Here is a 12620-nt window from a genome sequence, read left to right as displayed (position 1 = left end):
GTAAAGAAAAATTTTATTTGTCCATAGTTCTCGGCCTCAGATTATAACTACTTTTTCCAGATAATGTCTGGTCTTGGAACAACAGTTTAGGCTCGGTAGTGTCCAATCGAATTGACGGTGGCACGGCTTCTTGCAAAAGATTGTCACTTTCACGTTCAGAATTTGTTCCTTTTACGCGTGCATCACTGAAAGGCAGAAAACGAGGCACAGTCTCAGTCTCAGAGTCAGCAATACCCTCCTGGACCCACCGGTCGTACGGCAGAGGCAAAGGGACCCTCTTACAATGTACGCCGTGGATCCATTTCTTCTTCCCTTCCACTCGCACGGCTGGTCTCGTTGACAAAAGGACTAGGTGGGGGCCGGTCCAACGGGGCTGATCATTCTTTGTCAGCTGGGAGTTTTTGACCAACACCCACGAACCAGGATCAATAGCGTGTCCTGGATCTTCAGAGTCCTGAGGCAGAGTATCGTGAACCTGTCGGTGTACAACACGCAATTTAGCCGTCAAATCATACAAGTAATCATGCAGTACAGGGTGTTCAATCTCACTGAATTTGGTCGGCCTAGGCACTCCCCATATGTTGCCCGGGCGGCCAAACACAATTTCGTACGGACTAAGTCCCACTCGTGAGTGCACAGTCATTCTTGTCGATAAAAGTGCTAATGGCAACGCATCAGGCCATTTAAGACCAGAGCTCGCTTGTATTTTGGCCAGTTTCAGTTTTAACGTGCCATTGTAGCACTCTACTAGTCCAGCTGATTGGGGGTGATTTGCAGCCTGAAACTTCTGCCGTATTCCTAGCCCTTCACATACTCTCTTCATCACTTGACCCACAAATTCGCTCCCATTATCACTCCAGACCATTCTCGGCAACCCAAATCTGGGGAAGAATTCTTTGACAAGGGCTTTAGCTGTGGACATGGCAGTGTTATCTTTCAGGGGATATGCTTCTACACATCTCGAAAAGGCACAAACAACAACGAGTACGTATTTTAAGTTGTTGCACCTCTCCATGTGGATGAAATCTAGCTGCAAAACCTCGAACGGATACGTTGGAGGGGCAAAATGACCAGCTGGAGTTGGAGTTCCCCTACCAGGGTTGTATTTCAAGCACACCATGCAATTCTTGACCACATTCTCTGCACACTTAGGAATTCTAGCATTTTGCCATACTGGAGCCAACAACTTGCAGATTCCTTTCACACTGATGTGAGCCATCCCATGGGCCATTGTAACCACTGCAAGCACATATGCATCGGGTAACAACCATCGCTGATGTTCTGACAATTCAACCCAACAGCCATTCAAATCTAATTTACCCGTACTCTCTCTCCACACACTCAACTCTTTCTCTGTAGCTTCAGCTTGAATAGACTTCACACTCTCTATCGTATCTTCACACATTCCAATGTCACCAACCCATCTTGCAGGGCCTGCAACATACATTCGACTCATCACATCCCTTGCTGTTTCTTTCACGACTTCATCAGCAAATGCATTGCCACGACCAACATCATCAGTAACCTTCTTATGTGCACTGCATTTCACAATCGCAACTTGCAACGGCAAAGTAAGTGACTCAAGAAGCTCATTCACCAACTGACCATGCTGTATCTTGGCTCCATGCGAAGTCAAAAACCCACGTTCTTTCCACAATCGTCCAAAACTATGAGCCACACCAAATGCATACTGGCTGTCAGTATATATGGTCACTTTCATTCCTTTTGATAACACACACGCTCGTGTAAGTGCAATCAACTCTGCTGCTTGAGCTGAATTATGTGGGATACGTGCAGCTTCAATAATCGTATGCAAAGTCATAACAGCATATGCCGCAGTCGTATCACCATTCGGAAGTTTGAAGCATGAACCATCCACCCATAAGGTACCATCACACTTCACAAGAGGAGTGTCTTTAAGATCTATACTCCCTTTCGTTTCTTTTTCTGTCCTAAGAAAGCAATCATGCTGTTCAGGAACATCTGTCTCTGCTACAATCGGTAACAACGTAGCTGGATTCAACGTGTTGCATCTCTTTATGTGTACATGACTCGCTAAAAGTGTCAACTCGTAACCTGACAATCGAGCACTAGTCAAGTGCTGTGTCTTGGTCCTGTTTAACAAAGTGTCCACTGCATGTGGAACCATTACAATCAACATATTATTCATCACTAAACCAGCAGACTGTCGAATAGAAACAGCTGCTGCCGCTGTGACTCTCAAGCAACTCGGCAACGCTCTAGCTACCGGATCCAAAGTCGACGGAAAATACGTGCATGGACATTGCTTGTCCCCAAAAGACTGTGTCAACACTGACAATGCACAACCTTCTTTCTCATGGACATACAGTGTAAAAGGCTTACTGTAGTCGGGGGTACCCAACACAGGAGCCGAACACAATGCATCACGCAATTCGGAAAAACTTTTCTGACAATCTTCAGACCATGGAAGGGGATTTGGTGTATCTTTACAAGTCAATGCTACCAAAGGTTTGGCCAGCAGAGAAAAATTTGGTATCCATTGTCTGCAATATGACGTGATACCCAAGAAAGCACGCACTTCTCTCTGCGTCACTGGCACACTCAATTTTGCAATTGCCTGAATTCTTTCTGGGGTCAGTTTCCGTCCCTCCTTCGATAAGAGATGACCTAAGTAGGTCACATCTTGTCGACAATACTGTAATTTTGAAAGAGACACTTTGTGATGCAGATCAGACAAATGACGCAACAACGATAAGGTAGCTTCTTTACAAATCTCTTCAGTATCTGCAGCGATTAACAAATCGTCGGCATACTGAATAAGTGTAGCACCATCAGGTAAAACAATCGTATCAAGTTGTGTCTTCAAAGCCTGACTATATATTGATGGACTCTCACAATAGCCTTGGGGAGCGCGTTTGAACCGGAAGCTTTGTCCTCCTCAACAGAAGCCGAAAATATCCCTACTCTCCTCGGCAATCGGGATGCTGAAAAAGGCATTTTTCAGGTCAATCACCGAGATCCAAGTCGCAGAAGCTGGAATCATAGTCAATAGGGCAGTGATGTCAGGAACAACCGGAAATTGTGGCACGACGATTTTATTCACCTCTCTAAGATCGATCACAAATCTGTAAACGGGTGACTGAGAAGGGTCAGTCCGCTTCAAAACAGGCAGAACAGGACTATTGCAAACCTTGCCTCTTGTCTCTTCAATTACATCTTTTTCAATCAAATCATAAATGATCGCTAGCAATGCTCTTTCACCTTCACTAGAGATCTTGTATTGGGGAATACGTGGCATTTTAACATTCGCTTTTAATGTTACAACATAGGGCGGTATCTCCAAAAGACCCACATCATTAGGACCAGTAGCCCAAAGAATATCAGGAAGAAACGACAATTCTGTCAGAAGTTTATCCTTCGACAAATACATTGGGGAGACCACTTTCTTACCCAGTGTAAGTTGTACTCCTGAAGGAGAACAATACAATGTTGCATACAATCTTTTTAGCAGATCCAATCCTAACAAGTTCTCGCCACAACCCGTCGTCAGAATAAGGGGTGCTTCGAATTCATAAGGTCCAACAGAAAGATAAATAGGACTAGAAATCGGGTTCCTAACCGGGGCGCCAGTAAAACCTACTGAAACATTCATTTCGCCAGACAAAGGTGCGCCAGGGAGTTTAGAGTGCATAATAGAACTCTTTGTTGCACCAGTATCCAACAGAAAAGGTTCTGACACACCTGATGTAATCACCTCAACATAAGGTCCACTCTGATCTACTGGAACTGAACCAACTCCCTCTCTTTGTCTATGGCTGTCCTAGCAATCATCACCTTCCATATTCTCACCTTCTGTATAATAGTCATCAGCATAGTACTGAGTCGTCCTACCAGACGCGTTATTCTGCTGATCAAAACTATTCATTGAATTCTGTGGAGGAAAGGAACGTGCATTCTGGGGGAAACCTCCACGTCCTCTACCTCTAGATGCTTGTGGAACACCCCGACCTCTTGCGCTAGGAACACCATTCATACGCTGTAACAAAACAGGACAGCTACTTTTAAAATGACCTTCTTCTTTACAATATGCACACTGATTAGGGCCTACAGGAAAACGTGGTTGAGAAAACTCGAACCTTTGCGAGTTTCTCTGAAACTGCTGAGGTTGCTGATAATCACGCTGACCATTACGGGGCGGATAAGCTTGCTGTAGAAGAACCTTCGTCTTCAAATCTTTAGTTTTCTTGTCTGCTCTATCCTTCTCGTCCTTGTCTCTATTTTCATAATACTGTGCAGTAGCCAATATCTGTGCTGAAGAGGAAACGGCCCAAGAACTCTCTGAATCTTTCAATTTCTTACACAATTCAGGAAGCAAATTATGTACGAACTTGTCAACGAACAACCATTGACCACCTTCTGTACTCATATCTTGACCACTGTGGTCGATAAACGTTTCCTCAAACCTAGTGAAGAAATCAGACACGGTTTCCTCTTTCTTCTGCTTACATGCAGACAATTTATCCCAATTCACACGCATAGCAGGCCTTAAAGTCTTCATGTAAGTAAAGATCTTGCCAGGGAGTTCTGCAACTAAAGGCTCAGGTTTAGCACCACCAACTTGTCGGCCATCTGCAGCAGCAATATTAACCCAGGTATCACCTAACTCCTGCGCATGATCCGTGTGACGAATCAAACCCCATAAAGGCTGTGGGACAACATTTCCAAACAACATGTCTATATCAGCTAGATTCATGACACATGAGTCTGCAGTCTGTGATAATTCCTTATAATACCCTGCAGGATTTTTGCGGGGGTCAGGCAAAGTCTGCTTAAGGGCCAAAACTTCAGCTCGCTTCCAAGGAACATGTACAAAAACACGCTGAAAGTGAGCCGGCACAGCTACAATATTGAGACCAGCATCAGCCTGAACTGCCTCCTTCCACACTGGAGGAACTTCTCTCATTGGATATTGTCTCGCTTTCCTCCTAACAGAGGGATCAGGCTCAAACAACGATCGAGAAATATCCTCATTCCGAAATGACAACAATGTCGCTACTGCTTTCTCAACATCGGGACCCACAATCGTGCCTTTCGTAAACTCGAACCGTACACGGCACAGCTCAGGTGGATTGGGCTCCAAATCATTATCCTCCAAATCCGTACAAAGAAAAGCACACATTTTCTCAAAAACGTATCTCTGCTTCGGTGCTTCCCACTGATGGAAGACATCCATGACAGACTCTAGCTCATATCTTGTGGGGTCAGTAACCCATTTATGTGCCAAATAATCCAATGTTTCCCGCTCTCTAGAGTCGGGCAGTTGAAAACGCAACTGTTTGCGCATTGAAACAGGGGTCATACTTGCTGCCCCAAAGAGAGGAGATAGAAGACTAGCAACAGTGTCAGTCATTCTCTGTCGAACAGAAGGAGAAGTCGACGAAAGAACAGGGGGAAAAACAGAGTGAGGCAAGGCAGACGCAGATGCAGACGCAGAGGCAGTATCAGGAGGAATATCAGAAGAGGTAGTCGATACAGTAGGCAAAGTCGTAGGAAGTAAAGGTGGAGCAGGTAGCAAAGTCGGCGGCCCTTGAGGAGGCTGCACCGTAGCAGTAAGAGCCAACTGAAGAGGAGCTGGCGGCTGTGGAAGAACCTGAGGCAAAACAACCGGAGGTTGCACAACTAAAGGTTGCGGAGGTGCAGTAGCACTCTGCGCATAGGGGGGTGGCGAACTCAATAAATGTGACATTAGAGGGTCTTTCTCGAGTTCTTTTGCTACATCTTGTTGGAGAGGTGGCAAAACTGGGTAGCATTTATCAATCGCCATTTTACGTTGCCTGTGCAACTGCTCACTTGCTTGTTCCTCTTCGTTATCTTTATACTGCATAGCAGCTTGCATTATCGAGATACCCTTTTCTCTTTTATTCCTCTTTGCTATTTTAATTTCTTTCTGTTTGGCATCCTTTCGCCATAGGCGGAAAGAGTCAAACATCGCCGGCCGGGCTTTCTTCTTAAAAAGTCTAACCTCTAGATTATCTAAAATCTCTGTGTCAAAACTACCATATTGGGGCCACTTTAGAACACCATCCTTCCTGGTGTATCGGATCCATACTTCATTATATGTGATGGGGCCTACGCCATGCTTCACATAAAGCTCATAGGTTGGAGTTCCAATCGGAGGAACCGGACACGAGTCCTCCAATCAGGAATCCCTATTACAACCAAGACAAAACAAATTTCCAAGTCTGCTAAGACCAGGCATCTTCGCTCTCTAGTCTAGCTTCAAACTTCAAAGGATTATCGAATACGATATTCTCGTGAATACACGAGTCCCTCGGCTTTGGTACTTGCAAGTTCCAAATCAAAGATCCCAAGGGAATACCCAAAAACTAAGAACCGAAACTAAGGACTGGGAGACGCTCCACTAATACTTAACTGAGGTATCGATGATGTCACCAGAAGCCTCGTTTATCGTCTCCCTCTACAAAATCATCAAAGGGTCCAAGACAGGGCGAGAGTCAGGGCAGCAGTCCTTCGTAGCCGTTGGGAAGCGGGGAACCTGGCAGCAAAGACTTTTGGACCACGACGACATACAGGGGTCGATGAAGTGGTTAGCCTTCCTCCAGAATTTCACACAAAGCTCCTCACGAACCTCTGGCTTGGACCGGTACCACTGAAATCGCCCCACGCTGGGCGCCAACTGAAGTACTGGGTTTTTAAGAACCCAGCGGTGCCAGGGAACACACCCAAAGACTTCGAGTTCTCCTGTCTCAGACTACAGAAACGCAGAGACTTCTTGGTGACTTCAAAGATCAAATTTATTGGCTGCAGCCAGTAACAGGTATCCTAGAAGTACAACACGGTGTATATTCTCAGGAGACTGCTCAATCTTACAAAGCCAGCCATCCCTTTTTATACAAAATATTATGCTTTAGGCAAACATTCCTTATTTTACAGTTGACCATTCACATACTTCTACGACAAAGATAAAGCAGAATCATGATGACAAGCCCATTTTTCAGTTTGCCCAGCCCACAATCAATTTCTCGGCAAGGCCCAACACTTTCCATCAGATATCGGACGGACCCCTAATAAAATCGGGCACCTCCTCATCGTAAAGCAGGCCATAAAGAAGAAACAGGGATAGGTGTGTGTAAGATTAGGCATAGTTGTGTGCGATGAAGGGTTTATGACATGTGGCACCTTGATCCTAATCTCGGTCGGCCACTGGGAAAGGAACCGGTCGAACAAGTTTGGCTTCGGGCAGTGGAGTCAGCTTGCCCAGGTCACACAAAAGACAGCTAAAGGTGTATGTGTCCAAAAAGACTCATTTCGGCCTTAGTCATCGGCCTATGTGAGGGCAACCACAAAATGGCTGCCATGCACAAAATGGAACCCGAGGGTTCAGGACGGAATCCTTGATTTCAGGGTGCACCTGCCACTCAAATAGCCGAAAATGCTTGTATATAGTGTACTCGTCATTCTCGGTCTGCTGATACCAAAATCATCATGGTACGACGATGTTTATGACACGGGTCGAGAATTTTCAGTACTACACAGTCCAGCCCGAACTGCCATGCCATGCCTTCCCTGGACCGGAAACAAGCTTCCAAGGACCGGTTTCTGGCATTCCAGCCGTCTTCAGCCCAGCTTGCTTGAATCCAGTGACAAAGTGAGCAAGGAACTCACGTCTGAGCATACCCTGCCACACTTATGGCGGCCAAAGCGGTACAAAAGGGGGTGGTGATGGACGGTGCATCTGAACCAATCAAACACTCACACCCAGTCAAAAGATCTGGGTTTGATCCATCACCGTTCTTTAGCCCACTCTGCCACCCCAGTTCAGACATGGCTATATGCAAATCAGTCTGATCCTGTGCCTCATGGGAACAGTCCAGCCCGAACTGCCAAACCATGCCTTCCTTGGACCGGAAACAAGCTTCCGAGGACCGGTTTCTGGCATTCCAGCCGTCTTCAGCCCGGCTTGCTTGAATCCAGTGGCAAAGTGAGCAAGGGATTCACGTCTGAGCATACCCTGCCACACTTAAGGGCTGATAAGGATTATGAATCCGAAACCGGTCCCAGGATGCTTCTTTCCGGTCCAGGGAAGACATGGCTTGGCAGTCCGGGCTGGACTGTTTCCATGAGGCACAGGGTCAGACTGATTTGCATATAGCCATGTCTGAACTGGGGTGGCTGAGTGGGGTAAAGAATGGTGATGGATTAAACCCAGATCAGTTGACTTGGGGTGAGTGTTTGATTTGCTCAAACGCTCCGTCCATCATCCCCTTTTGTATTGCTTTGTTCGCCCTAAGTGTGGCAGGGTATGCTCAGACGTGAGTCACTTGCTCACTTGGCCACTGGATTCAAGATAGCCTGGCTGATGAGGATTATGAATCCGAAACCGGTCCCAGGATGCTTGTTTCCGGTCCAGGGAAGACATGGCTTGGCAGTTTGGGCTGGACTGTTCCCATGAGGCACAGGGTCAGACTGATTTGCATATGGCCATGTCTGAACTGGGGTGGCTGAGTGGGCTAAAGAATGATGATGGATTAAACCCAGATCAGTTGACTGGGGGTGAGTGTTTGATTTGCTCAAACGCTCCGTCCATCATTCCCTTTTGTATGACCTTTACTTTAAGGCATGTAAATAGACATTTAGCAGGATGAAATGTGGTAAGTTTGGAACTTTTTAACAAAATCCTGGTACCCATCAAATCTGTAAGAAACAAAAGTGATTCTGCACATGCTCTGTGTAAATGTGGCCATTGCCTTGTGCCAGATGATGAGGTGTTTATTTTAAGCAAACTTTTAAGACATTAGCTGCCAGGACTCAGTACATCAGAAGCAGACAATGATTCATGCGTAGTAGTACAGAGTAAAACATTTTAAAAATGTGCACATCTTTCAAACTCGTGCAGCCCGAGGGCATAGCATATTAAAGCATGCCATTTGACCTTTTCAGCTAGCAACTAACAAACAACACCCCAAACGCCCCCACGATTAGTTACTTCTCACCAAGCAGTCTTATATAGAGTTCCATCATCTCCTGCCAAGTTGAGCTCACCACTGTAGTTTCAAATCCCATCTAAAGGTCCCTCCTAAAATCAGTAACTTCCACCCTCTGAATCCTCGAGTGAAAGCTGGGAGCTGTCAGACGCAGGCACGGGCAGTTCAGGTAAGAGTGGCGGGGCTGCAGCGGGGTTGGGAAAAATCGACAGATAATGGCATGGGGAAAATAAAATAAACAAATAAATAAAACTACTTACCTTGTGCTCACTGCATCTCCGACTCAGCGATGCGGCGAGTGCAAGGTAACTGGTTTCATTAATTTTTTTAATGTTGTTTTCCCCATTCTGTTGTCTGTCGAATATCCCCCCCATCCCCCCACCCCACTACTCTTACCTGAACTGGGCGAGCCTGGTCTGATGTATTTGAGTCAACGTATGGAGCCCGTAGGCTATCTACTAAGTGTCCTTATGCTCTAGCCCCATCCATTGTTCCCCACCCTCACTTCAATTCATAAAACAATACAGCACTTTCAAGTCCTGCCCATTAACCTGCTCATCTCGCCATTTAACCCCTTCCACGTGGGACTAATTCCCCAGCGGTGCAGGGGGAGGGGCCACGCGCGGCTCTGCAGTACTCATGTCAAGTCCAGCTCGCCATGCTGCACAGTGGAGCTGGCCTCATGACAAGCTGGACTCTTCATGACTCCGGTCACTCCAATAGAACGCCCGCACAGGCGGGGAATTAGCCGCGCGTGGGCGGGCTGTTGCAGTTATGACGAGTTCAGCTCGTAATGAGCATGGGAGGGGTTAAACAGTTGTGGCCCCCCAGCAGATTTCCAATGCATTGTCAATTCTCGCTTTGCAAGTATCAATGCCTGATCAATTAATCTAGGAGGGGTGTTTAAATATTTAGGGAGTGTGTAACCCCCAAGGAGATAGGACGAGGGTGACAAGGGATCACCCATTGTGTGATCTCATTAACACACACTCTGGTGTCCTACAAATATGTAAGAAAATAAAGTTATTATGCCTGTGCTCTGTGTAAACGTGTGCGTTGCCTTGTGCCAGATGATGAGGTGTGTCTCTGTTTGCTACAGGAGACAGACAGCCGAGGAGCGGGAAGCCGAGCGCCAGCAAGCCAACCGACTCATGATCCACCTCCAGCAGGAAGCCTTCCAGAAGAGCCTCACCCAGCCGCTGCAGCAGGACCCGCTGTGCCTCCACAACTCGTCGCTCTACGCCTTGCAGAACCTACAGCCGTGGGCCGATGAGAGCAAAGTCACCTCCGTCTCCGGGGTCGCAACGGTGGTCTGAGAGCCAGAGCCCTCTTCTGACTTGACCAAGTGAGCTGGGGTATTGCAGCCGACAAATCGTAATATGCCCTCAAGTAGGGCAGCGAGGTTTATCGTCCATTGAAAATGTTGGGCAAAGTTAAGGTGTCATTGATGTAGAGGCTCAAGCGTTGCATCAACTGTCCCCACTGCAGCCACAGGGTCTCCGGCTCAGCTCCACCGACGACCAAATGATGTCACCCCTGAGGGAACAACCTAGTGCAACAAGATGGAACATGTTACAGCTCCTCCCTAGATCAGGAGCAGAGCTCATACTGACAACACAACTGCTTTCCTCATCACTGTTTCCAAACCTTTTATGAATGTTTGCAGGAGAAAGAGGTGGGAACCACCAGCTCAGCTCCAGAGGTTTATGGAAACTCTTATTGGGGCGCTTGATGTATCAGTGAACAGGATTCACATCTAAAAGAGGACAACGCGGTGTCCATGACCTGAAAATGTAGCCGCTGTCAATATTGTTGTCAAGGGAAAAGAGTCAACTTGTCGATAGAGATATAAATCTTAGAAAGGGAGATGTGAAAATTAAAAAACATTTTTTTTGTCAAAAAAGCGCCAAATTTTCATCAGCCTTTGACAGAAAGGACGCCGATGGCCATCTGCAACCCTTTAGTGCCCAACACTCCTGAAGTCACAGTGTTCAGCCCAAGGACAGCATTAACTGAACCACATGTTGCCAGCACACACACTCAACATACTCTTGGACAGGTAGAGACTTTAGACTCTTGCTGTGTGTGTGAGGGACTCTGGACTCACGCTGCCACAGCTGGCTCTTTTCTGGTCGGCCGTCCTACGCCACAAGTTACTACAGTGGTGCCCAGAGTAAAGTATTTATTACCAGACTTGTATTTCCAATAAAGGATTCCAATGTGAACAGATGTGGGGTGTCAGTGAATGAAGGCTGGGATGTATCTGCAAGACTGGAGTTCCTTGGGCAGTGGGTGGGGTTGTCATGAGAGAACTGAACGGTGGGCCTGATTCACAGAATTAACTTAAGACTAAATCTTAAACTTACTACTATTTGGTATTCACAGAATGCACTTACTACTTTCGGGATTCACAGAATGAAATTACTACTTTCGGTATTCACAGAATAGATTTAAGACTACTAACTTACATTCCGCACTCGGGCTGGAAATTCCAGCCCAGAGGCGGAGCTTCCGGCTTGGGGGCGGAGCTTCCAGCCCGGAGGCAGGGATTTAGCCATGGCTAAAAGCTCCGCCTCTGGGACAGAAGCTCCGCCCCCAAGCCGGAAGCTCCGCCTTTGGGCTGGAAACTCCGCCTCCGGGCCAGAATTTCCAGCCTGAGTGCGGACGTAAAATTAGTAGTCTTAAATCTATTCTGTGAATCCCGAAAGTAGTAAGTTCACTCTGTGAATCCCGAAAGTAGTAAGTGCATTCTGTGAATACCAAATAGTAGTAAGTTTAGGATTTAGTCTTAAGTTCATTCTGTGAATCGGGCCCAGAGTGCTGCAGAGGGAGAATGGCAAACATTACAGCTTTGTTAAATGGCACAAAAGCGTAAAAGAGACCTCCCCAATCAAACGCACAAGGACAGTACCTATGTTGAGAATATGCCAACCACAGGCTATTGCAGTCCAGACATTTTAGCCTAAAGTTTAGATGTAGCTTTTGCATTTGTAAAGCACACGTTCACTCAGAGGGGTATCTTGGCATTGAATAACAGATGTTTATTGCTACCCAACTCAGTGGTACTCGGATCACACTCAGCTACACAAGGATGAAAGGCTGAGTGTGAACCTCCAGCATTTGAAACTGTGACCATGAAATTGAACACAGGGCCCTACAGTGGATGCATTAGTCCACTAAGCCACCAGACCCGGCTTTACTCACACACTGCCGCAACCTCCACTGGGACAGCCATCCAAACTTTCGAACTTACTCATTCATCGCATGTGGCCAATCAATCAATCAATCCATCAATCAGGGTCTTGTATAGCGCTGCTACTCACCTGAAATGGTTTCAAGGCTCTGAGGGGGAAAGTGGGCCTGCTGACGTGTCTGGGTGCCGGTGTTCAGTCAAAGAGCCAGGTCTGGAGATCCTTTCTGAATTGGATCAGCAATGGGGATTTCCTGAGGTGGAGGGGCAGGGTGTTCCAGAGCATGACAGGGAGGTAGGAGAAGGATCTTCCTCCAGTTCTGGTCTTGTGGGTCCATGGGACGGTGGCCAGGGCCATTTGGGCAGAGCGGAGGTGTCTGGTGGGTACGTGGAATGAGAGGTGGTGGTTCAGATATGCTGGTCCTGCATCCTGGAGGGCTTTG

The 12620-nt window shown here is 46.9% G+C and overlaps 1 protein-coding gene across 1 annotated transcript in view; it reads left to right on the top strand.

The window, feature by feature from the left end:
* LOC144821911 (T-cell leukemia homeobox protein 2-like) overlaps positions 1-10382 on the top strand; it is a 291144-nt gene extending 280762 nt beyond the window's left edge. The window contains exon 3 of the mRNA XM_078679059.1: positions 10087-10382. Coding sequence (XP_078535185.1) covers positions 10087-10303 — 217 coding nt within the window. The 3' untranslated portion in view covers positions 10304-10382. The remainder of the gene's footprint in view (positions 1-10086) is intronic.
* Positions 10383-12620: the final 2238 nt, after the last annotated feature.

The sequence above is a fragment of the Lissotriton helveticus genome, chromosome 2_2, assembly GCF_964261635.1.
Source record: "Lissotriton helveticus chromosome 2_2, aLisHel1.1, whole genome shotgun sequence".
In the NCBI taxonomy this organism is placed as follows: Eukaryota; Metazoa; Chordata; class Amphibia; order Caudata; family Salamandridae; genus Lissotriton; species Lissotriton helveticus.
The sequence above is the reverse complement of the archived record's forward strand: the minus strand, read 5'-3'. Positions and strand labels throughout refer to the sequence as shown.